The following is a 26634-nucleotide window of genomic DNA, read 5'->3' as shown; positions in this document are numbered from 1 at the left end:
ATGCGTTTACGAGATAGGAAAGACTCTCCTCAGTTGCTCATGGATGCGAAACATATCTTCCCTGTTACCTTCCCTTTTAACCCATCCTCCCTTGCGCTAGAAACCATTCAGATCCCAACCAGTCTGGGGCTGGGGTTCATTGCAAGAGTCTGAACCAGCACACATACACAGGCAGAAGCTGCTGACAATAGATTCATGCTTGAAATAAGAACCCATTATTTCTGAGCTATTGAAAACACATTTTTAAAAAGGAAAAAACCCTGCATATTTCCTAAAACGATAGGTGGATAACTGGAAATCTCTTTAGAATACTTGGACTGCTCTGGATAAAAAAGCATGTTCTAGGATGACACATTGCTTTCAGAGTGACATTTCCATATCCGGCCTTTTAGGCAGCCAGAGTTGGAATACAAGTAAATGGCAAAAAAAAGAAACTGAGTCTTCAGCCACCAGGATCCATTTTAAATCCTTAGCATCTCATTTAAGTAGCATAAACTAACCATAGGTGAGTTGTTGATAGACAGGGAGCAAAACCTCCAGGTTAAATGGAAGACTTGAAAGAAAAAGGACAATATAGTTAAATAAGTAGTAATTTAGGCATCAATTATGTTTATAACTTGTCAAACTGGAATGGAGAAATAAACTGGCAAACTATAAAGTAATTTTTCAAATAATTTCCTTATTTGTGATTGTCACTATAATATACAGTGTGAGGTGTCAAGAGATTTCTTGGCTTTATTGTATAGATAGGTATTCATTGATTTGTATTCTAGTTTACCAGACATTTTAAACTGTTGCTGCTTATGGTGTTCTTTTAAATGTAAAACAGTATTCTTAGGCACTACAATAATAATATTCTTCTATCAACTTTGTTTACAATCCAATACTGTCTATAATTCCAACTGGATCATATGCAATTGTCAACAAATATCAAGAAAATGATAACCAAGCACAAGTAACACACTGGAAGTAACAGAATAATTTTTGTTTAAGGAGGCTTATGAAAATGTTTGATATGTAGGGTGTAGTATTAACAAAATGATTTGTCTTATTTATTCAGAATTATGTTTTATGTTTGTGTATATGCACATATGTACTTATGTGTGTATATATTTATGTGTGTATGTGTGTGTATATATGTATACACACAAATATAATATTTTTGATATCTTTTAAATCTTCCATCAAGTGTTTGGTTTGAGTTGTTGAATGAGATATCTACAATGCATGTTTTAACATTGGACGAGTTTCTTTGAGTCATTTTTCTAACATGTAATCTCAGTCAGGTGTGTAGAAAAGAAGGTTGAAATTTAATCATGATCCAGATTTGCATGATTGTCTTGAGACAGATTAGCCTATAAAGTACAGATTAAAAAAAATGTACAGTAAATATTTAATTATTTTCAACCTTTGAAACTACAGCATCTGCTCTCAGGTATCTGAGGCTGCTTAAGGGAGGCATCATGCTTGGAAGTTGGATGTTATTAAGTTTTGTAATGGTTTTTGTTCACAAGTACCAAAATATATAAGAAAAAGTTTAATGCTGTGATTCTAATTGGGATCCTCTCTAGGATTTTTTTTTTTCTCAGATCACTTAGTAAAATTAAGTTCTCATTTTGAGATATATAAAAACAAATCTTCAGGACTTTACCACAAATTCTAGTTTCAAGTAGTGTTTTGTGGTCAGATGACATGACTATTAAATCCTCTTGTAAGATTATTAATATTGTTGAAGTATAATGTGAAATATAAGTAGAAAATGAAGATTTTCAATTTAATGACAAAGTTTATTATGAAAAGAAAAATACTATATTATAGTTGCTTACCAGGCCTTAGCTTCCTCATCTAAAAAACTGAGGGGGACTAATCTAGATCAAGGGCCTTGATATTTTTTAGTAGTTTTCTTTCTGTAGGATGAGAAACTCATTGGTGTATCAGCCTTAGGAAGCCCTTACAATTAAAATCGTTCTTTGATCCCATCCTTCTAGCATGATACTTGGCAGCCCTTAGTTACACAAGGGTAGGAACAGACAGTTAATTTAGCCCTACCTACTGTTAAATTTAAAATATATATATATATATATTTGGAATTGAAAATCTCAGCAGGGTCCCTGGAATGTGCTCAGGCAGGCTATTAATGAGATACCTCATCTCTAGATGATCTTTAAAGGCCTCTTCCAGATTTCAAGAAAGTTCTCTGACACTAGTACTTTTATAATGGAAGTTTGAAGTTTAACTTATGAAGTCATTTTGCCATCTGCTGGACAGAGCAGTATGCATCAGTTTTTAAATGGGTTTTTTAATTGAGACTACAGTCTTCACCAAGAATAAGAATAGAGACAATGTAAGGAAGCCTATTGGATGTCAACAAGAATTTGGACAAACTCTTGCTTGAAGATATGCTATGCTATAAAGAGAATCTTCTTAAAGACAACCCCCAAATCAATTTACTTAAATGCATATATATAATGTAATTATATATACATACAATGGCTGACAATAAATCAGGAATCATTTTTACCCTTTGAAAAGACATTTTTTACATGAAAAATCTGATTTTATTTGTATTCCTGAATAACTTAAATTTAAGTACTTTATAGAAATATGTCACTTGCCTCCATTTGGGTGGTCTTAAATTAAAAAACAAATTTAAAATAATACTTTAGTTAGATTATCATTATGAGTCCTTGATAATATATCTTTGAAACCTACGTGATGAATTCAGGCCAATATTCTCCTAAATATTATCACTTAATTAAATTCTTTGATGCTATACCTGTATGAAGCTCATTAGTTGATTTGCATGTAACTACAAGGGAAGACCTTTTAAATTAAAAAATTCATTCTCTCCCCCATCTCAAGAATGATGTGTATACACTCCAAAGCAGAAAAATCAGAAAAAAAAATGTGCAACTAGTCTTTCCTATAAGTCTGAGAAGTGATACTGCCCTCTTCCCAGCACACAGTGCGATTTCTGGGACTACAAAGGGAATGCTTAGCAATTTTTCTAACTCCTCTTGGATAAGGTCTTCCAGTTATTCATTTTTTAAATTCTAAAAACACTAAAATATGCACATTCAAAGTTAAAGGTACAGACCTAAATATAAATAATTCACAAATGATTTGCTATTTGGTGATTATATTATTCACATTTGAGAATCATATTACAATAGACTCTGGAGAATGGAGCATCAAAATGCTTTGTTGCCCTAGAATTTTGTCGTAATAATTATAGCTAGATATCTCATTCCCAATGCCCAAGACCACCACTGATGAGTTCAGGGGTGTCCACCAGCTTTTTATTGCCATAGAGAGTGACAGAAGTCTTCCTCAGATGTCCCAGTAGTGCCATGTTCACTTTTCCTCTCATTGCCTATTAGTTGATGATCCTTAGAATGATTTCAACTGTCAGAGAAAAGCAAGAGAATTATTAAGGAGTGATTCCTCTAAAAATTACCCAGGTGAGAGAAATAGGAAAGATACATATTTGTAAAATATTTTATAATTTAAAAGAAATTTCACATGAAATTTAAATTCTCACCATGATCATGTCTATGAGTTGAAGAAAGGCAAAGGAGTAATTTGCTCACACACAGTCTAGGACAGAACCAGGATTAAAGAAACAGGTCTTTGGATTCCTAGTCCAATTTGTTTTACACTGAGCCTTATATAAGTAAGCAGTATGGGAAGATGAAAAGTTACTGACCACTGACTATTTTGAATTTGTTTCTATCATCTCTTAATTCAATAAGCATTTATTAAGGATCCCACTGTGAGCTAGGCAATATGCTAGGAGCTGGGGATAAAAGGCAAAAATGATACCATTTCTGTTCTTAAGGAGCTTACATTTTACCCAATAATAAAATGTTTGCTCAGATGCAGATAAGATATTTGGTATGGAAATGGAAACCAGAAATAACTGTGGATAAGGAGAAAATCAAGAAAGACCTCCTCTAGGAGACAGAATTTTCAAGGCCTAGCTCAAATTCTGTCTCCTAGAAGGCTCTTAGAATTTCAAGAGAAGTGAGAAGAGAGAGCATGTCAGGCAATGGGGTGGGGAATAGGGAAAGAAACTCTCTCTACCAAGGCCAGCTGTTGTGTCACATAATCAGCTATTAGTGGGGGTGGGTTTTTTTTTCTTATTATGATAATAGAAACTAGAAGAAAGAAAGCATCTATAAGAATGATATATGTTAAAATGAGTTCAAAGTTCTATTACTCAATTCTGAGTAACAGCTATTATAAGGATATATATAGTAATAGAATTTGACTTGTATGATAATTTAGTGCTGTCTATAAACACTCAACTTCATCACGTGCAAAACAATCATGCATCAAGCAGTAATTAGCTATAGAAAGAACCAGCTTCAAATTTTTCAAATACCAATTGGAGCCTTCCAATATACATTTGCAGTGGTCTTAGAACGATGCTGGCTCTTGCCTAATAGGGTCGAGTAAGACTTAAAACTCCTACCATGGTAGTCATCAGTTGCAGTTTGGGATGCAGAAGAAAGTAGTAGACTACTGGGACAGCCTCTGAAGAGTGTCCAGTGATCAGATCATGAATGTGCATCTAATTGGAGGAACTAGCATCTAGCCAGTCAGTGTTGCATTTCTTTGAGTAGTAGCTTCTTATGGGGGTGAAAATGTGTCTAAGCATGAATGTGCATAAGAGAACTCCAAACATCTGTTTGGCTACATATTTATGTAGGGTAGGATTGTGGATATGCATAATTTATTAGGCTGGGCTATGGAGCCCACTTCTGCTATTTTCCCTTACAGAGCTTCCTTAAATTCTCTACTACTGTTTCTCAATGAGGATGGCCCTGTCAAGGGAAGTTATTGAGGCCTTTTACTCATTTGTCGTGTGTATGTATGTGTGTATGTTTTCTTTATTTGAAGAAGTCACTGTAGCTCCCTAATATCCTTCCAGTTATCCCTTTCTTCCTTTCTCTGCCTTCATTATTGCTGACATCTTCTGTAGATTATGAACAAGAGCATCAATCATGGTAGAGGAGCAATCTGAGCCAATGAAGACTCAAAGACGGTACCTGTACCAGTTGATGAACACATTAGAGAAATTCAAAGATAGGACAAAGACTCTTGATTGTAGTTAAATTTTTTCATCTATCATTAAGCATCACATCATGAAGGTCAAGTATACAATGATTTTTAACCCTTCAAAGCATATTATTTATTTTTTTAAAGCCCTGGTCTGTAGGTTTACTAAAAGCAGGTAATAGTGCTGGAAAAGATATTTTTCACCCATTATTATATTAAAACATTTTTAACTTGAATCACAATATCTATTTCTATAGGTCAAGAACTGAGAAATGCTGTATGGGTATGGGAATATCTGCCAAAATATATTTTTGTGATTTTTAAATGTTTGTTTTGTAATTTTCACATATATGAAAATTGTGATTTAACTTTGTAGGTGTCATTGTTGGACTCCAAAATTAACTGTCATTTCTTTTATACCATACTGTGTTGCTTGATATATTTTAAAGAATGATATTTTTAAGTTGAAACTTGTGTATTTTATAATTTATATAATCCTTGGCAGGTCAATATTTTTACATGCATTTTTCAGAGGCAAAAATTTCTAAAAAAGAATTAGAAATTATCCCTAAGTATAACTTTAGTTCTAATTTCAGCTCTGTTTAATGTAAACTTTCAAAATACTTTTTCCTGAAAGATAAATGTTCTCACATTATGTAGACATGTATCAGATGTCATAACATGTGGCTACTGGTAAAGTAAAAAAAGGAGAAAATGTTTAATTTCAGGTTTCCCCCTTAAAATGTATAATGAATCAAAATGTATTGCACAAAAAAAATTAGTTGATTGAATAAGCTTATGTTCCAGTGGCAATTTTACTGAGACGTTTGGAATTATGCATATTTATTGTTTTGCAGGTATTGTTCTGTTTCATCAAAGATTCTATCCTAACTAATTTAAAGGGGGTGTCCTAATTTGTTATATGTAAGATGTGATAAGAGTTCATCTTTGAAACATTCATTCCATTAAAGAGAAAATAGAGTGCTAAGAAGCTGATGGTTATTATCATTTAATTCCAAATTAAAATTGAGGAAATCTTGATATATTACATAAGAATTATTTTTTTTAAGGAAAGTTGATAATTCACCTCATCTCAACCAAGGGCCTTTGAAAAATGGGTTTTCACTGGATATCACTATAGTACTTAGAGGAAAACCAAAACAATATCAAAATGACATATATGCTCTAAGGTATTGTAGTTGTCTGATGTTGTACTTAGTCAATGTGTGCATCATAAAACACTGTATTCCTAGTTACTATAGAAAAATATTGTTCAAATAAAGATACAGATATGTTTGTTTGTCTTTCTATGAGTATGCAACCAGAACATTTAAAAGTTTTGCTTTAAAAGAGAACTAGCCAATAAGATTGCTCCTCTTCTTCACAGGAAGTGTTCAAATGGAACTCTATTGATGAAATACCCTTCCAATATGAGGGGCCATAACCAAAGAATTCATCATCAAGAGACCAACCTATTGTGATGAGTTTTCCCATGCTTAGCTAGGCTGATATTCAGAATATTTCTAGGACCATACTTGAAGTGTTGTCTGAATGGTAGGGTATAGCAGCTTATTCTCCCTTGAAATGTACTTTAGAGCCCAAGGTCATTTACATGTCACAGTTGTTATTATTGAAGGACAAATATATTGAAGGAATATATTTGTGGGTTGTGAATAAAGGATAAGATAACCAAATATTCTGACAAAAATGTCCTATGAAGAGAAAAGCAACATAGTTTCTGGGAGGGGGAGATTAATATATTGGAGTTCAAGTGATATTCATGTAGATAAGGGAACTGATGGACATCGAGTTATACTTAAAAACAACTCATGATAAAGTCCTCTAGCAAAGGCAGTGAAAAAATTTTGAGTGATTAGAATTGAGGGTGAGGAGAAGGACATTTTTTCTTACCATGAGATAAGAAGTTAAGCATAGGGAGAAATTAGTATATATATATATATATATATTTTGACAATGGGCTTTCTCATTTCATTGCTAGGGCATTTATTTGCTTTAATTTCCCAGTTTTCTGCTTGCTTTCTCACCTTGGCTGCATTTATTTTGTTTGTGCAAAATACTCTGTGGTCAAGATGAGAAAGAAAGCAGGAAACTTAGAAAAGATTTTTACTGCAAGTTTCATTTCTCAAAAATATGGGGAACTGAACCAAATTATAAAATTACAAGCTATTCCCAATTGATAAATGGTTAAAGGATATTAACAAGCAGTTTTCAGATGAAAAAAATCAAAACTATAGTGTTTTGCTCAATTATGGCAAATGCTCTAAAAACTTTTAAGATATCCCTTTACACCTATTAGATTGTCGGAGGGGATATGGAAAAATTGGGACACTAATGCATTGTTGGTGGAGTTATAAAGTGGTCCAATCATTCTGGAGAACAGTTAGTAACTATGCCCAAAAGGTATTTATGCTCTTTGACCCAACAATACCACTAGGTCTGTATCCTAAAGGGATCTAGGAAAAAAGACCTATATGTGCCAAAATATATAGCAGCTCTTTTTGTGGTGGCAAAAAGTTGTAAATTGAGAGGATGCCCATCAATTGGGAAATAACTGAACAATTTTTTTCTAAAATCTGCCTTTTCGTGTCTTATTGCACAATAGTATTTCATTACATTCAAATAAAACAGCTTATTCAGCCATTCCCCAACTGATGGGCAATCCCTCAATTTCCAATATTTTGCCACCAGAAAAAGAGTTGCTATAAATATCTTTTCATATACAGGTCCTTTTCCCTTTTCTATGGTCTCTTTGGGATATAGACCTAATAGTGATATTGCTGAGTATGTACAGTTTGGTTGCCCTTTGGGTATAGTTCCAAATTGCTCTCCAGAAAAGTTGGATCAGAATGATTGTACATAGTTGCAGCAGTGTTGTACAATGATCAACTGTGAATGACTTGGCTATTTTGAGCCAAATCGGGACACTAATGCATTTAACTAATATAGAAATATGTTTTATTTCACATGTATAATATATTTCTTTTCATGGTTGAGGGAAATACAGGAAAGAGAGAGAAATTTAGAACTCAATTTTTTTTAAATGTTGAAAATAAAATTTTAATTTAAGTAAAAAATAAATAATTAAGAAGAGAGTCAACAAGAAAACAGGAAGTCTGGGAAAAAAGCTGAACCAATGATAATAGACTACATCATGAAATTGATATAGACAAAAATGCATCTGGCTATTGTCATGTATTACCATTGCCCTGGTTTAGAGTGAGGTTTTTCCATATAGTCATAGATATGCATTTATAAGCCCCCCCATCAGTAATTATCAGTAGATAAGCATTAATAAGTAAATTTGGGTCAATGAAGGGGGAAGGGAGCAATTCTAAATCAAAGGATCAATCTTCTAGTTTTCTAGCACCCCTGCTGGGGTATCTCTCACAATTCTATCTAGTGGCAATTAGCTGTTCTAAACTACTCCTCTACAGCGATCAACTGAGTGAGTTGGCAGTTTTGATCAGATTGTCTAATATGATGAAAATATGAAGAAAATAAATTTTGGAGGGAATAAGGAAAAATTAGGACACTAATGCACTGTTAGTGGTTGTAGTTCTTCTCTGTGCTCTCGTTTCCTCTCTTAGTTAAGCTGCTAACTTGGCTGAATTTCTTATGCTACAGGCTGCTGCTAGGAATATATACATTACTGGGAATCTTCTATGCCTTTCCCTCATAGCCTTGGACTCCATTCCCTTCTGCAATCCATATCCCAGCCAGTTAGCTAGAGGAATCTAAATGTTTCTCCCAGAACTGCCTTTTAAATTTTTTTTTTTTTACTTGCTTCTCTAGGTTTATCTGAGTAATGCCTTGAAATTCTCTTCACTTCTTGTCACAATCCATTGTAGGCTGCCTGAGTCCCTCTGAAATTGCCTGGAAGTCTACTTTGGAGAAAAAAAGAATTGATAGAGCTGGGATAAGGACACTCCATCAGAATGCCCTTTATGCAGAAGCATTACTACTGAAAAGATGAAGGTAGAAAGGGTAAAGCAGGCCTGTCCCAGCATTTCATTCCATTGACATCACAAAATGAATTGTAAATAGATAATTGCCAGTCATCAGTTAATAGTTTATCCAAGAAAAAGCTTTAATTTGCTTTCTAAGGAGGTTTCATTAGCTTTTAAAGAGCTGGAATTTAAGAACCAAAGGGACTTAGGGTCCATGCAGCTCCCTCTTCAACAAATGAGCTAATAAAGTAGAAATGAAATGATGTGTCTGAGGTCACTTAGGTAAAAAGAGATCATTGTAGCTAGGCCTTCTAAATCCAACCCAATGTTCTTTCCACTTACTGATTGACTTGGCTTGCTGGTTCACTTCTGTCTCTACTGCCTGGCATTCCATTGCTTTTCCACTTCATAACTTTGGCTTAAGTCAGGAAAGCATATAAAGCTACATGAAGTTGTGTCTTTTTTTATGTCTTGCAAAAGCTGATTGGGCTTCAAAGACACACAATTTACAACCAAGAGAAATCTTTCCAAGGCTGACATAAATGACTGCATTTATTAGATGTCTCCACGCTTGTGTTTTTATTTTGATATGTTATCTGCATTTGTGAATTCCTTTTTTTTTTTTAAAGAGTGAGGGCAGATACTACATCTGTATTACAATCTTTTCAGTGACTGATCAGAAAATCCTATGCACATTTGGGGTACTTAACAAATAACAAACATTTGATTTTTGCATAATAAGTTTATTTTTACCCAGATATACAAGAAAATTTTTAGCATTCATTTTTACAAGATTTTGAATTCCAAGGTTTTCTCCCTCTCTCCTTCCCCTCTACGCTTCAGAAAACCAGTTTGATCTAGTTTACACATATGCTATCGTGTAAAACATTTCCATAATGGTCATAGTTGTAAAAGAAGAAACGTATCAAAAGCGGGGGAAAAAACCCAAGAAGTGGAAAAAAAAAAAAAAAAGGCTTTGATTTGCATTCTAAGTCCATCAGTTCTTTATCTGGTTATGGATAGCATTTTCCTTCCTGAGTCCTTTGTAATTGTCTTGGGTCATTGTATCGCTGAGAAGAGTCAGTCCTCATTGATCATCACAGTGTTTTGTATACAAAACTATGTACTGTGCATACTGTTTTCCTCATTTTCCTTTGTACCAGTGCACACAAGTTTTTCCAGGTTTTTGCGAAATCAGTCCATTTCTTATTGCACAGCAGTATTCCCTTGCATTCACATACTACAACTTATTAGGCCATTCCCAATTGATGAGCACGCCCTCAGTTTCCCGTATTTTGTCACCACAAAAATGGCTGCTACAACACTTGTGTTTGCACATGCGGGCCCTTTCCCCTTTAGTACTGTCTTCGCTGGAGTTTGGCGGCCTTTTGGGCAGAGTTCCGCACCGCTTCCCAGAATGGTGAGGTAACAACTCCGCCAATGCATCATGCCCCATCTCCCCCGCATTCTCTTCAATAGCACTTTTTCGTGATATTGGCTAACGCTAATAGGTGTCAAGTGGGACAAGCGTTTAATGTAAAAAACGTTAAAATGACGCCCGCAGCTTCACAGACTTGGTGTTTGCTCACACTCCCCCTTCAAATAACCCGCTGCGAAGTGGAGGGAGGAGAAGGGATCTGAGAGGACTAAGGGTTAGGTGAGCGTCGGGGACGGAATGAGTCCCCCAGGTTTGCACGGAGGCACACGGGTTCTGCCGATCCCAGTTCTACATCACCTGGGACCAGGCTGCGGTCCTGGCGTCCCCAGCACGCAGGAACAGCCTTCCAGCCGCCCCCCCCCAGGCCCATCTCCCGGCTCCTAGGGACCAATCCCGGGGAAGGCCTTCCTCCGCTTTCCACCACCCCCATTATCGCCCCCGGGACTTGTCGGCGCGCCGCGCGGAGCTGCGAGCAAAGTTCCCGAGCCCCGTCTCAGTAGCGGCGCCTGAGGCCAGACTTTGCGGGGCCACCCTCCCGCCGAGGTCCGCTACGTCCGAGCACCTGGCAGCGCGCGCCCCGCCTCCCTCCCCCTCCGGCGCCGCCTCCCTCCTTCCCCCCCCGAGCCGCTCTCCCGGAGCTCCGCCCGGCTCCTGGGGCCTCGCCAGTCTCCCGCCGCCTCCCCGCCCGCGAGCTGCCCGGGACGCCGGGCTCCCAGGCCCTCCTGCTCCTCCCTGCCCCTGGGCAGTGAGCTCCGGCCTCGGGGGCTTCTGCTTCCCGGCATCGCCGCCCCCCATGGCAGTGGCTGAATTGTACACGCAGGTAAGGGGGGCCCGCCCGGCCAGCGCGAATGCTGACTGTACCTAAGGCACCTGCCGGGAGAGGCGGGGCGGAGCGGGGCCGGCCCGGGGACCGTCCGCAGGCGGGGGGCTCCAGGCTGGGCGCCCGGGCCTCGGGGGGAGGTCTGCCCCTCTGGGACCCTTCCCCTCCGCCGGGTCGGAGGGCGCGTCCGAATCTGGGGGTTCGCGGGGGCCCAGCCGCCCCGGCCCCGGAAGGAAGAGAGAAGGTTGGCAAGAGGTGGGCAAGTCGGTGGGGACCTGCTGCGGCGAGGCGGGAAGTTTCTGACCCCCCCAGCTTGGGAGTGCCCCATCCCGGAGGGAGCCCCTTCTGAAACTGTGCCGGGCCTCGGTCCTTGCTGTCCGGCTCGCGCTCCGCTGCCAAGTCCGAGCTATCTTTTTTTTTTTTTTTTTTAAAATAACTTTTTATTGCCAGAACCCATGCCAGGGTAATTTTTTACAGCATTATCCCTTGCACTCACTTCTTGTTCTATGTTTTATCTTCTCATACATGTTAAATAGGTTACAGTATATCCTAGATACAATGTATGTGTGCAGAATGAAAAGTTCTCTTGTTGCTCAGGGAGAACTGGATTCAGAAGGTAGAAATAACCCGGGAAGAAGAACAAAAAGGCAAGCAGTTTACATTCATTTCCCAGTGTTCCTTCTCTGGGTGTAGCTGATTCTGTCCATTGATCAATTGGAACTAAGTTAGATCTTGTCTTTGTCGAAGAAATCCGCTTCCATCAGAATACATCCTCATACGGTATCGCTGTTGAGCCGATCAATCTTTGTTAAGCCCTAGTAGGCGCAAAGCACTGTGGAAGGCTGGGGATACGGAGCCGCGAAGCGAGAATGAGCTGCCCTCCGGGAGCGCACGTTCCCCGGGGAAGTTCTTCTCTCCTGTCAGTCTTCTCAGCCCTGGGCAGGCCCGTCTCCGGGAATTTAAATATTTACATATTTGATGCAACTACACACACACACTCTCACACTCACACACACATACACACACACACCACACACACGCTGGGGCCAGCATGTACCAGAGTCAGCTGTTACAATTTCAGTGCCGGTGGTTTGTTTAGTTTTCCTGCGGGAAAGGAAAAGAATGCAAATCCGGGTTTGATTTGTTGTGGGGCTGAAAATCTAGACTTGAGAAAGCAATAGAGAAAATATTAATAAAGCAGGTTAAACCGAAGTGTATCCTGCACTTTTGGAGAGCAGGTTGTTAAATATTTATGATGTAAAAAATTCAACTTCACTAAAAAAACTTCAATTTAGGCCCCTGAGCCCAAGTATAAGTAACACCGCTGCTAGGCAATAATAACACATCAAGGGTCAGAGGAAAACTAGTATCAGGACTTTGCCTCCTTGAGGTACTTAAAAAAAAAATTCATTTCTAGTTTGGATGAGATTTGTTTTGGCATCCCATAGAGCTGTCCATATCCTCTCAATTATTAATGAAAGAGGGGATGAAATGCTTCTGAGATTAGCTTAGTTGTTCATTTGAATAAAATTTAATTGCTGTCTCCACCTGAGAGATCTAAAAACTCCTGAAGATAATATTAAGGATAAGGAATTGCAAGATTGGTGGTTCAGAGGATAGAGCACTGGGCCTGAAATCAGGAAGACTCCTCTTCATAAATTCAAATCCAAGCCCAGATACTTAACAGCTATGTCACCCTGGACAAGTCACTTAAGTCTGTTTGCCTCAGTTTCTTCATCTGTAAAATGAACTAGAGAGGAAAATGTCAAAGAACTTTAGAATTTTTGCCAAGAAAATCCCAAATGGGTCACCGAGTCTTTTCAGGACTGAAATGACTCGATAACACACAATATAAGCTAGGTTTTAGGGATACAAGGCAAAAGGAATAAATACCTTCCTTCAAAGAATTTTATATTCTATCTATCTGATGAGACAAATTATACTTTGAATATACAAATATATACAGGATAAATTTGGATGGGGGCATTTATTGGAGGGCGATTAGGAAAGGTCGTATAGGAAGTAGTGCTTGAGCTAACTAGGAAGAGAGATGGAGATTCCAAGGGGCAGGAGGGAGTACATAGGGGTATAGGGGAACAGCCTGTGTAAAGCCATAGAAATGGGGGTTGGAATGTCATGTATGATGGACAGTAGATTAGCCAGTTTGTCAGGAGCATGGAGTTCCCAAAAGGTCAAGTTAATAAGTCTGTAAAGCCAAACTGAGGCCAAATGGTAAAGTTTTTAAGTGTATTCCATGTTTTTGAGGAGCAAGTTGTTGAACGTGGTTTTAAATGCCAAACATGAGACTGAATCTGATTCTAAAGATAATTGGGAACCACTGAAATTTATTTTGATAGGAAAGTAACATGTCAGTTCTATTTAGGAATGTCATTTTGGCTACTGTGTGGATGATCCTCCAAGCAACAATATTGATTAGGAACCTATTGCCATAGTTCAGGCGAGAGGGTCTAAAGCAAAATGATGAATTGTTAAATGAAAGATGGAGATGTGGAGGGACAATCAAACAAGACTTGGTATTTCACCATTTTGTTTACTTTAAATTGTTTTTACATATGCAATTGTGTAACTACTTGCTTACTCTGATTTCAACTACTACCTTCTATCTCCCTTTCAAAGCAAAATTTCTAAATAAAGCTATTTGCATCAGCTGTCTCCAATTATTCTCCTCTCAATCACTTGTCAATCTTTTGCAGTCTGACTTCCAACTTCATCATTCAACAAAAAATGCTTTATCCAGAATGACCAGTGATTTCTTAATTGTCCTTTTCTTGATCCTCATACTTTTTGATCTCTCAGCAGCATTTTACACTGATTTCTCTCTCCTGTGTTTTCTTGCTACCTGATTGCCTCTTCTGTTGTGATGGATCAATTAGCAAGGGTTTATTACTCTCAAGAAATTTTCATTCAGTTTATTGCTATCCATATCCCACTCCCTAACTCTGAGTATGCTCATCTGTCCTTTTCCCTTTTCTCTTCTTATATTCTCCCATTCCCTCACAGCTACTAAGGGTTGTTATCACCTCTATCTGCATACAGATGACTGTATATCCAGCCCTAATCTCTCTTGAGGGTAAGTTCTGCATCACCAACTGCCCAGTAGATTTCTCAAACAGGATTACCTTAGCTATTTTAAAATCAGTATGTGCAAAACAGGATTGATTATCTTGCAACTATCTGTGTTAAATTTGCCCTTTGGAAAAAGTGAAATAGATCTCATTCCCTTTCCATTAGATGGCCTTTCAATAAATTAATCAATTCAACAAATTAATCAATTCAACACCTCTAATGAGCAAGGATAACTTTACAAGACTCAGGTTCACAAAGACAGAAGAAACAGTCCCTGCCCTCAAGAAGCTGTCAGTTATCTTAGGGAATAAGTAGAATATACAACCCCAGATTTGATATTGGAAAGACAGGGGTTACAATCCTGTCTCGGATACTTATTGCATGACCCTGGGTGGGTGACTGATTATCTTTGGGGTTCAGAATCTTTATAAAATGAAAGAGTTGAACTCAATGAATTCTAAGGTCTTTTCCACATCTAAATCTCTGATCTTTTGGTACATAAATTATCCAAAGGAAGGACAGGGGATCAAGAAACATTTCACGTTGAAAGTGGTACCTGAATAAATCAAGGTATTCTAAAAGACAAGTTGAAAAGGTAGTCTATTTCCAACCTACTCAAAGGCATGGAAGTAAGAAGAAAAAGGCCAAGCTTAGGGAAAAGGTAATTTGACAGAAAAAGAAAGGTAACATGAGATAAGTCTGAGAGAGTAAGCTTCAGAATGCAACATTAAATTGTGAAGGGCTTTAAATGGCCGATGGATAAACTGGTGCTTTATTCTAGTGGCTTTAGGAATCCACTAAAGGTACTTGAGCAGGGGACTACCCCAGCCAGATTTGAGCTGTATGTTGATTTTGGCAACCATGGCAGGAGTAGGAAAACTTTTTTTCTGCCAAGGGTCATTTGGATATTTATAGGCCATACAAAATGATCAACTTGTAGAATTTAAGCAGTGGGAGATGTACTAGCTTTTAGCTTTTCATACCTGTGGTTGCCTTAAGCAAATGATTTTGTGGCCCAGACTGGATATTTATACCCTTGATGTAGAATATGGATTAGAAAGGGGAAAGATTATAATGGAGACCAATTAAAAAGTCATTACACAATATGATATCGAGGTTGCCGTTCTAGGTGATTAGAAAGATGAATTAGGAATCTTAGATTTAAGTAGGGAGATGATGAATTCTGTTTTTATGGTTTTGAATTGGAGATTCTTTAGGATGAAAATAGCTAAAATATGGCCTCATACCTGGACTCATTGATTCAGATATGTTCTAAAATATGTCTATAATGAAATTGTATTCCTTTGTTGGATGGGGAGATACTTGTCTCCAAAATAAGGACAGTCCAAGGTAGTAGTCCTTGAAAATCATCTTGGGCAATGAAGTAAATTAACGACTCTGTGGGAATGACTGTCAGCTAAGAGATAAATCTGTTTTGTCTGAAGTCAGTGTCTAAATGGTCAGAAATAACCACCATGACTCCAAGTAATCTGGAAAAATGAAAATGGAGAGTCAAAGGGGTGTGTGTCTGTCTGTCTGTCTGTGTTGGTATTACCTGAGAACATTTCTAAAGTGCTACAGTTGGGAAGAATTTGAACATTTACAAAAACCTTTATAGGAGTGTTCTGGGGAGGGACAAAGGGGGAAACTTTTTTTTTTCTTATTTGTGGGTTTCTTCTCCCTATCACTTAGAGAGGCCTAATCAAGTAGTGGACAGAGAGCTGACCTTGTAGCTAGGATGATTTAACAACCTGTGACACATACTGGCTGTTTGACTCTGAGCAAATCTCTTAAATTTTCAGTATCTGGACAGAAGATACTGAAAAATCTCTATTTTTTTCCCTCAATAGTATTTTATTTTTCCAAATACATGTAGTGATAGTTTTCATCGTTCATTTTTCTAAGACTTAGTGTTCCAAATTTTCCTCCTTCCTCCTCTTACCTCCTCAAGACAGCAAGGAATCTGATATAGGTTAAACATCTGCAATCCTCTTAAACATATTTCCATATTGGTCATGTTGTACAAGAAAAATCAGACTAAAAGTGAAGGGAAAAAAAACAGGAGAAAGAAAAAGCAAACAAACTAACAATAAAAAAACCTGAAAATACTTTGATATTGCTTCTGTCCACATTCAGAATCTCCATAGTTCTCTCTCTAGCTGTAGATGACTTTCTATCACAAGTCTTGCTGGAATCACCACATTGTTGAGAAGAGCCATGTCCATCACAGTTGATCATCATACAGTATTGTTGTTGAAGTATATAATGATCTCCTGGTCCTCCTCATTTCACTCAGCATCAGTTCATGTAATTCTCTCCAAGCCTCTCTGTATTCATCCTGCTGGTCATTTCTTACAGAACAATAATATTCCATAACATTCATATACCATAATTTATTCAGCCGGTCTCCCACTGATGGGCAGCCACTCAGCTTCCAGTTTCTTGCCACCACAAAAGAGCTGCCATAGACATTTTGGGGCAACTCTTAAGACAGAGATGCTGCTTTGCACTGGAGAAGAAATTCTTCACCAGAGGCCCCCTCTTCCAGTGATATTCTCATAGGCCCAGTCCCCAACTGTGTTTTAGGCCTGTGTTTTGTGGCCACCATTTCTCATGCAGGCTAATTTGATAAGATTCCTGAAGAAGTGATGTCCTTTAAAGAACTGATCGTCCTCTTCACGTGGGCTTCGTTGGCCCATCCCAGGCATATATGCAAAGGAATGAATCATCTCCTTGTGGGCAGGAGAATGTCATGGAGGGAGGGAGATAAGTGGGTGTAACTTAATATGGGATTGAGTAAACCATTCCCTGTGTTTACTTATAAGGCAGGGTCTCAGTCATGGTGATCTAAATTGACTATTTGCATTTGTCATTGGAGGCACCAGAAACTAAAAGTATATTGTCAGATTCTGGGGGGCTGGGAGGATCTAGGTGGTGAAGAGATTGTTTCGCTCCCCTCAGAAACTGAAGGGAATTTACCTTGGAATAGTGACTGCTTTCAGGCATTTCTTCAAACCATGTCCACAGGTAAACTGAATCAGAATAGGAAAATAAATATAGAATTGTTGCTTTGAGTGCAGGTATACCACCCCAGACTGAACTAAACCGTTATAATTTAGACATGGATTCCATTCATGATCCACAGTCTAAGTAGTGAATGTTGACAAGGCTAATCGGGCCATGCTATTATTTAGTCCCTTTGAGTCCTGTCCAACTCTTGTGACCCTATTTGAGGTCCTATTTGAGGTTTTCTTGGCAGAGATATTGGAGTAGTTTTCCATTTTCTTCTCCAGCTCATTTTACAGATGAAGAAGCAAAGACAAGGTTAAGTGACTTGCTCAGGGTCATACAGCTAGAAGTTTCTGAGATTGGATTTGAAATCAGGTCTTCCTAACGTGGGCACAGTATGCTATCCCACTGTGCCACCTAGTTGCCCATCTATCTTCTATATTCCAATTAATTTATATATTGTCTTCTCTAGTAGAATGCAAGTAGGGTATATTTGCTTTGAAGGTAGGGTATATTTTTGCTTTTCTTTAAATCTTGAGGGTTTAGCATAATAGTAAAAACATAGCAAACACTTTAAAAATATTGTTGTCCAGTGCAATGATCTAAGACTACTTTGAAGGACTTATGATGAAAAATGCTATCCATACCCAGAGAAAGAACTGAGTAGGTCTGAATATAGATTGAAGCAAAATGTTGTTGCTTTTTTTTTTTTGAAGGTTTGGGTTTTTTTTTGGGGGGGGGGTTGGCTGAATGGGGGGAGATCTATGTTTTCTTTTGCAATGTGACTTTTATGGAAAACTTTTTTACATAACTTCACATGTTTTCAATGGGGGTGGGGAGAATTTAGAAAGTTTTAAAAACAAATGTAAAAAAAATTTATGTCACCAGGGAAAACAAATATTAAAGTACAAAAATATAATTGGGAAATGTTTAACAGAATAAAAATACAATAGAAAAAAAGTTTGCAGCCCAGATTAATCTTTAGGCACCTACCTGTCTTTAAGATTGTACTTTGCGTATCAGTTTGCTGATCTACTTTGGTAGAGAGAGTTTCTTCACCGGGGAACTAGACAAAAATACATGTAGCAAGTACTCCAATCCCCCTCTCCCAGAGCAAGTTTGGCAACGTCACCCTTTCAGAGTTCCATGAGTACTATTGAGAGGTTGGATGTCACTTCTATAATGTTGTTGACTCAATCTCAAATTTCAAGTGTTTTCCCACCCCCATCCCCCTGTTAGCTGCCAATGTCTAATCCCAATTCCATTTAACTTGAGAGTTCTTTATCTGAAATACATGGAAATAATTCATTTATTTCGTGCTCAAGAGAACCTTCAAACTAGTAAAGTTCAAAACATTTCAGTTTTGCCTGTTTGGTTCACACTAGGGCTTTGTCAATAGTCACTACTTAAACTGTAGGATATGTGAATAAGGTCTAAATCTAAATTTTAGTAGCCCTAGTGCACTATTAGGCTAAATGCTGAGATGGGCATATCTGCACTGAAAACAACAATTCTATATCTATTTCTCCCCACTTTGATTAAATTGTTCTTGTGGATACACAAGTTTAAAGGAATGCCTGAAGGCTGTATCCCAGGGTAAACTAGCATCAGTCTCTGAGTGGGAAAAACAGCCTCTAAACTTTCTAGATTTTGCCTGCTCTCTGATCTGCTCTGCTGTTTGATCCCCTCTATGAACTTAAATAGGAGAAAATATGTATTTTCAATAGCCTATAACTGAAACTTAACATTTTCTCCAATAATGAATTAAAAAAATATTCTTACCTGAATGTCAAAGGAGATCATGACTTTCAAAAAACCCCAAACCCTTAATTTGACCAGTTAATGTCAATTAGCTTTTTACAAAAGAACATTTGCTTGGAAGATAGGACAAGAACAGCATTATGAACATCCCATCCAATCTCTTCAGAACACATTCTCTCTCAACCACTTTAGTCTCGGGAGATAGCTGGCTCAGTCTTGCTGCAGATTCTACAGAACACTAGGTTTTGTCACTTTCTCGCCCACATTCAGGAGGAAGCCGGCTCTTTTATGCTGGGTTGGCTCTGGGAGGGTGCTCCTCATCATTCTGGTTAGACTCACTGGCTACAAACCCTTGGAATAGATGCCATTCCTGGAATTCCTTATGATTTATTTTCCTGGTCTTTTGAAACTCATAAGGTCATGGCTTACAACCTCTTTTACCTGAAATGAAAAAACAAACATGGAGGCTGCGAAGGACAAGATCTCTTCCCTCTGACAGTTCTTTCTTCTCTTGCTGGAATGCTGCCCAGCAGGAAGAGCCCAGCTGAATGGAACCGATTGGTCTTTGTTGATTGGAGCTTTCTGACTAGTGCCCAGTTCTGGCTCTTGTTCACACTGGGACAAGGGGACCAAGAACAGTTATAGAATGTTTACACATGCTCTAAAGTACAACAGGAATTGCATCAACCAAGCACTTGTCAAGCTTGGGCTCCTTGGGCAGTCCCCTGGTGTGGAACCTCCTCAGATTCATCTCCGGCTCAGGGAACAAGGGCCAATGGGAGAACAGATTGTTGCTCTTCATCCTCCAAGCAGATCAGTGATGGTGAGACATGGCGCGGTGCTCCAGAATGGGCTAGAGTAGAGGACGCAGGACAAGAAGCAAGCTAGACCTTGCCCTCAAGAAGCCTACATTCTAATGGGCAAGAGAGCTCGTGGGGGAGCGGGAATGGGGGGGGGTCACACAAATGTGGTCAGGGGATATGCTGGAGTTCTAGTTCCAGCCAAGATTAGGTGAAAGGCCACCTATCAGAGCTAACAATGGTTCTCGAGTCAAATTCTGTTATTTGAGGAGAAAAGGGAAAACAGTGGTGACCAGCACGTAGGGGACATTTCATGGAGCTGGTGATCTTGAAGTGAGATGCAAGAAGCTCCCTGAACTAGACCCCAACACCAAATCGGGACCTGGGAAATTCTGTGGTGTTTTTCATTTCAAGCACTTAAAAAACCCTCAAACCTGACTTTCATAACCTGATTGTAAGAAGACAGTGAAATTACAGCAATTGGTTTAATTAGGGGGAAACTGAGGAAGGGAATTTGTTCCCTGAGAAAACAGAGATGTTTATCTCAATGGGGAGAGGAAAAGGGATTCTCTCTATATAGTTTTGTTAGTTTAATGTGTTTACCTAATTATGTATCAATATCTTTATCACATGTGCATATCCGAAGGAATGACAGATTATTTTTAATGATTTTATTTTTTTCAATGAATAAGCATACATTTTCTCTTCCTCCCACCTTTACCCCATTAGGAAAAAAAAAAAGACAAAACCCTTTAATAATTATGAATAATCAAATATGACAAATTTCCATATGCTCATATCCAAAAAATGTCACATTCTGCTTTTTAATTGTATCATTTCTTTATCAAGAATTAAGTAGCATGCTTCTTCATGGAATTGTGATTAATCTTTGCATAGATGTTTCTCAGCTCTCTTTGGTTATGCTCATTTGCTCTGCAATAGTTCATGCAAGTCTTTGCATTTCTTTAAAATTATTCCTTTCCTTATGGCATATTATTCTATTATATTCACCACACAAAAAATTGTTCAACCATTCTCCAAACATCTGACTGACATCCTTATTAGTTTCCAATTCTTTGCTATAAACATTTCTGTACTGTGGGTTCTTTTGCTCTTTCTTTGATCTATTTGGGAGATGAATGGTAAAAATTTCCAAATTTGATTTTATCTCTGGGAAATTTTGCTTTGTTACCTCTTCTGTTTTAATTTTACTTTAGTTGATATGCTCTGTACTTCTCTGGTGCCATTATTCCAAGCACTGAGAATACAAAAGCTAAACTGAAGATATCTACCCTCAAAGAGCTTATATTTTACTTTAGGTGTGGTATATACATCAGTCAATAAGTAAACATTTATTAAATGCCTACTGTCAACCAAGAGGGAGAGCTAGGCCTGGAGTCAGGGAGATCTGAGTTCAAATCCAGCCCCAGACACTTATTAGCTTCATGACCTTGGACAAGCCACTTAATCTCTGTCTCAATTCACTGCAGAAAAAAATGGCAAATCATTCCAGCATCTTTGCCAAGATGGTGCTGGTGATGTTGTGGTCCACATGATCATGGAAAATCAGACATGACTGAACAGCAATAACAATGTTCCAGGGACCGAGCTAAACACTAGGGATACAAAAAAAAAGAGATTCCCTACCTTCAAGATAAAGCTTACTATGTAAAGGGGAAGGTGACATGCAGTAAATGTACATGAAACAAGCTATATGTAGGATAAATAGGAAATAACTAAAAGAAGGAAGACATGGGAATGAAAAGGGATTGGGGACGGCATCCTGTAAAAGGTGGGATTTTAGATGGAACTGAAAAGGAAACCTAGGAAGTCATTAGTCAGAGTGGAGAAAGGATAGTATCCCATGCATGGAGGAGAGCTCAGAACCAAGAGATGGAGAGTCTTGTTTGTGGTACAGCCAGGATGCCAGATCACTGGATCACTCTGTGTAGAATAAGATGTAAGAAGCCTGGAAAGGTAGATAAGGTACTCTAGATAATAAAACTCCAGATGCAAATATATATGAGCATTGTGTGAGAAGAGAAAACCATTAATTGGAGACATATAAAACCATTTATTAGAGTCTAAGCTAAATGAGGAAGGAAACCTCCTAGCCAGTTTACTTGTATGTAATTGGAATAGTCAGAACTTTACCCCAGTTGGATACTAACTGTGATCAGGACACAATGAAAAATGAACATGTCTGGATAGACCACAGTTTTTATGTGAAAAGAAAAACGGGATTAAAATAATAAAACAAAAGACATAAGAACAAATCACAATGGACGCCAGTTAAATAAGCAAAAGGAAGGAGAATGGGAGAGAGAAACTCCTGTGAATTTTTCTCACTGTTCTCAAAGAGAGACAGTTGTTTGTCAAGAAACGCAGATGAGCATTGTCATAATGTGGGAGTCTGGAGGTGCCCTCTATCTGCCCCAGTTTCTCTGGCTCTTTTGTTTTCTCTCTCTTTCTTCCTCCTCACCCGCAGGAGCTTCTGCCACCCACATGCAATCACTTCTTAGACCTTTCAAGTTCTCACAAGAGGTTCAAAGCAGCCAGAATGAGCCACAAAATCTCGTTCATATAAATCCGCCATTCCTACCTGACACATATTCACTGTGAACCTAAGATAAGTCGGACTCGGTCTTCTCCATCCAAGAGTCACATCCTGCTTCCTCCAGTAGAGGAGCCAAGAGAGTGTCAGCCTAGTCTTTAAACAGATGCAGCATCCCACACCCTCGCTCCAGGTGAGGGCTGAGGGACCACTCAGAGTATTTCACCAGAACACCAAATGCTTTCCGTGGCAGATCACCAAATGGCCAGCAGCAGGTCCCCATAGCCTCCTGCACTATTCATAGAACTAGACAGAAAATAGCTACCAGTGCTCTTTCTGGCCCATCAAGAAGAGCAGGAAAAAAGGAAAAAGATGAGAAGATTCAGTCTGAGATTTCAGTAGCTCCAGCCTGACATATTTAAATAAGCTGTCAACTCTGAGAAGTAGAAATGGGGACTGATTCTGACTATACTGTTTCTTAGAATATATATATAAGCCTGAAGCACAGATGGATGATGAGAGAAACAGATGAATATGGACATGGATTTGAATGGGAATTAGAGGATCTAAGAGTGTGTCAGGACAGAGCTTGGCTGGGTGGAATGCTGCAGCTGGATTCTCTTCCAAGAGGAAGAGTTTTATATTCTTGCTTAAATAATATCTATTGTATTTTAAAATTATATCCATGTGTTTCTTGTACATAATAAAGCTTGATTTTTTTTCTATATTGTTATTGAATTAGCGGATGTGAATAAGAATTAAAATAGTCTTCAAATGAATAATAGCTGTTTTGAAGCCCTGAATAGTTGGAAAAATCTATTTCTTGCAGCTAAAAGTTGTTATCCATTAGGAATAAGAATTTCTCTGTCCCAAGCATACTTCAGGAAGGATTGTGCTGCTTTAGTAGATGGCAAATATGATTGATTGTTAGTGGTGGGATTGTTTTTCATATGACTTGATAAATTACTCTGATGTAATAGAATAGTCAAGGCATATTTTTAATCTCTCTGGCAACTAAAATTGCCTACACCATTTTTTCTATGTTAGTCCTTCTTTTCAGAGAGCTTTTCAATCATTAGTAAGCTGGCAACCCACACATCATGAACTGAGTTAAACCTATATAGATGTATAAGTAAGTGAAAATATCTTTATTTTTAAAAGAGAATTGTAAAGTAAAGAGGAAACATAAAGACCATCTAGTTCATCTCTTTAATTTTACAAATAAGGAAATTGAGACGCCAAAAGAAAAGAGTCTGTCATGTCCATGGAATGTGAATTTTTTTTAAATTAGCAAAGTGTTTGATCATTGTTTTAAAATGGAGAAATTATTTTTTTTACAACATAGATAATTTTAATTTGTGGTTTTTTAAAGTCAATCTGTGGTTTTAGAAATCCATTTCTCTTTGATATATACAGCTGCAAGATTCAGCTGAGTCCACTGAGGGAAATGATTCTTTAAAAATAGTTCTGATGAAGTTCAGTTAATTATTTCAATATTGCCCTGAAATGCTATGATTCTAATTTGATCTTTCTGAAGTGAATTCTTTTATTGTCCTGATCTCCCCTGTTAGTTTTTTTGTAAGCAGCCCTCAAAATTATTCATATTTATTTTGTATGTATTTTGGATTTAGTTATTTGCTTACATATCTAAGCTATGCACCATTAAAAGATAAGCTCCTTAAAGGTAGTGACTTAAGCATTTTTGTCTTTAATTCATGCACTTAAAACATGTTTCTGATAGACAGTTGGTACTTAGTGAATATCTATGAAATTTAATTGATATTAGTATGTGAAAAAATGACATAGGAAAAACCACACAGTGTGGTCATTATAGTAGTAGTAATCAAAAATGGTCCCTGCTTTTCCATATACTCCGTTTTAGTGAAGGAGAAATGGGAATGATGAGAGCAGAGATTTAGAAGTGAAAGGGATTGTAGAGGTCACTGGGTACAACCCCCTCATTTTATTGATGTGGAAAATGAAGATTAAGAGAAGTTAAGTGGCTCCCATAGTTACACAGTCAGTAGTTAATCAATCAATAAGCATTTATTAAGAGGCTACCATGTTCTCAGCACTGTGCTAAGCACTGAGCATACCAAAAAAAAAAAAAAAAAAAAAAAAAAAAAAAAAAAAAAAGAAAGAATAAGTCCTTAAAACTCGAGGAGTTTTGCAATTTAATGAAGGAGACAACATGCAAACAAGTAAGTATAAACAAGATATATACACATTAAATAGGAAGTAATAGAGGGAAGGCTTGAGAATTAAGAGGGTCTGGGAAAGTTTCCTATAGCAGGTAGGATTTTGTTTGGATTTTAAAGGAAGCCAGAAGGTCAGTTGTTGGAATGTTCTGGCCATGGGGGATGGACAGAGAAAATGCCCAGAGCTGAGAGACCCATTCATGAACGGGCCACCAGACCAGTGCCACTGGATCAAAGATCGATATAGAAAGCTGAAAACAGGAGGGGGCCAGTTACAATGGGCTCTGAAGGCCAGAGCTTTGTATATCCGATCCCACAGACAATAGGGAACCAATAGAGTTTCTTGAGCAGGGTTATGGGGTTTTTTGATATTTAACATAGCCAGTTTTTGGTTCAGGAGATGAGAAAATTCACTTGCCCCATCATTTGTCCTGGGAAGATGGGGAGGAAGAAGGAACCGTGGCAATGACAGGAATGAAGCTCCTTTTTGTGGATTAGAAAGGCCCATTGAGTGGGAGCAGAAGTGAGCCCGTTTAATGTCAGGAAGACTTGGACTCTGTCCAACCTCTGATATCTACTGATAGGTTTAGATACATCTCTGACCCATCCTGGCTGTGGGCAGTGCCCCTTAATGTCTTAACCTTTCTAGGGGATGTGATCAGTATGGATAGAGAGAGCTTTTCACTAGGGGCTCCCCAAACCAGTGGTGTCAAATTAAACTAGAAATGGAGGCAGGAGCAGACATTGGGATCCCTGTGGACCAATATAGACTTGGAAAACCACACGGTTTTACACACTTATCTATCTACATAGATACATACATATATGTATATATTTGTGTGTATATACACGTGTACATACACCTATATATATGTATACAAATATAAAAATTAATATATCAACACATTAAAATCAGATAGGAACTTCATTTTAATCTAGTTCATCAGAGCTTAAGAATGTTGTACACAAAAGGGGGCAGGTTGGACACCTCTGTCCTATACCAACTAAAATACAGGTGGGGGAGGAAGGTGGTTGTGCTAGAAATAAAAAGAAAATATCAGATAAAACACTAAGATTCTGCTTTTTTAAAATGTCATATTAGTCTCAACAATTTAAGGCAGTGATTTTTAACTTTTTTTTTTCTTAGAAAGCAATCTGACAGAAACTAGATATGGACCAGTATCTTACTCCATTTACCAAGATAAGGTCAAGATAGATACATGATTTAGATACAGAGGGAGATATCAGAAGTAATGCAGAAGAACATGGAACTTAGTATCTATTAGACTTATGGATAGGAGAAGAACTTATGAATAAAACAAGAGATAGAGAGCATTATAAGAAGTAGAATGGATGTTTTATTACATTCCATTTAAAAAGATAAACCTAATGAAGCTAAGATTAAAAGGAAAGCAGAAAATTAGGGGAGAAATTAATTTCTTGAATATAAAAATATAGTGAACTTTGTCAGATTTATAAGAATAGAAGTCATTCCCCAAATGATAAATATCAAAAATTATGAACAGCAGCTTTTCTTTTTTTTTTAACTTGGAAAGATATAATTTAATAATAGCTTTTTATTTACAAGTTATATGGTAATTTTACAGCATTGACAATTGCCAAACCTTTTGTTCCAATTTTTCCCCTCCTTTCCTCCACTCCCTCTCCCAGATGGTAGGATGACCAGTAGATGTTAAATATATTAAAGTATAAATTAGATACACAATAAGTATAAATGACCAAGCCGTTATTTTGCTGTACAAAAAGAATCAGACTCTGAAATATTGTACAATTAGCCTGTGAAGGAAATCCAAAATGCAGGTGGGCAAAAATATAAGGATTGGGAATTCAATGTAATGGTTTACTTAGTCATCTCCCAGAGTTCTTTCTCTGGCTGTAGCTGGTTCAGTTCATTACTGCTCCATTGGAACTGATTTG

The 26634-nt window shown here is 37.8% G+C and overlaps 2 protein-coding genes across 8 annotated transcripts in view; both read left to right on the top strand.

Moving 5' to 3' along the window:
• Positions 1-6369, top strand: part of MYO5A (myosin VA) — a 202525-nt gene extending 196156 nt beyond the window's left edge. For all 6 annotated transcript variants that reach the window (XM_031955220.1, XM_031955217.1, XM_031955219.1 and 3 more), the window contains one exon: positions 1-6369. In XM_031955220.1, coding sequence (XP_031811080.1) covers positions 1-153 — 153 coding nt within the window. In that variant the 3' untranslated portion in view covers positions 154-6369.
• A 4340-nt stretch (positions 6370-10709) lies between these two features.
• The window catches only part of MYO5C (myosin VC), a 139926-nt gene continuing 124001 nt past the window's right edge, over positions 10710-26634 (top strand). The window contains exon 1 of one of the 2 annotated variants that reach the window (XM_031955213.1): positions 10710-11287. In XM_031955213.1, coding sequence (XP_031811073.1) covers positions 11261-11287 — 27 coding nt within the window. In that variant the 5' untranslated portion in view covers positions 10710-11260. The remainder of the gene's footprint in view (positions 11288-26634) is intronic. The other variant, XM_031955215.1, reaches the window with a different exon arrangement.

This window comes from Sarcophilus harrisii, chromosome 2, assembly GCF_902635505.1.
Source record: "Sarcophilus harrisii chromosome 2, mSarHar1.11, whole genome shotgun sequence".
Classification (NCBI taxonomy): Eukaryota; Metazoa; Chordata; class Mammalia; order Dasyuromorphia; family Dasyuridae; genus Sarcophilus; species Sarcophilus harrisii.
Note: the sequence above shows the minus strand (reverse complement) of the source record. Positions and strands in the feature narration are given on the sequence as shown.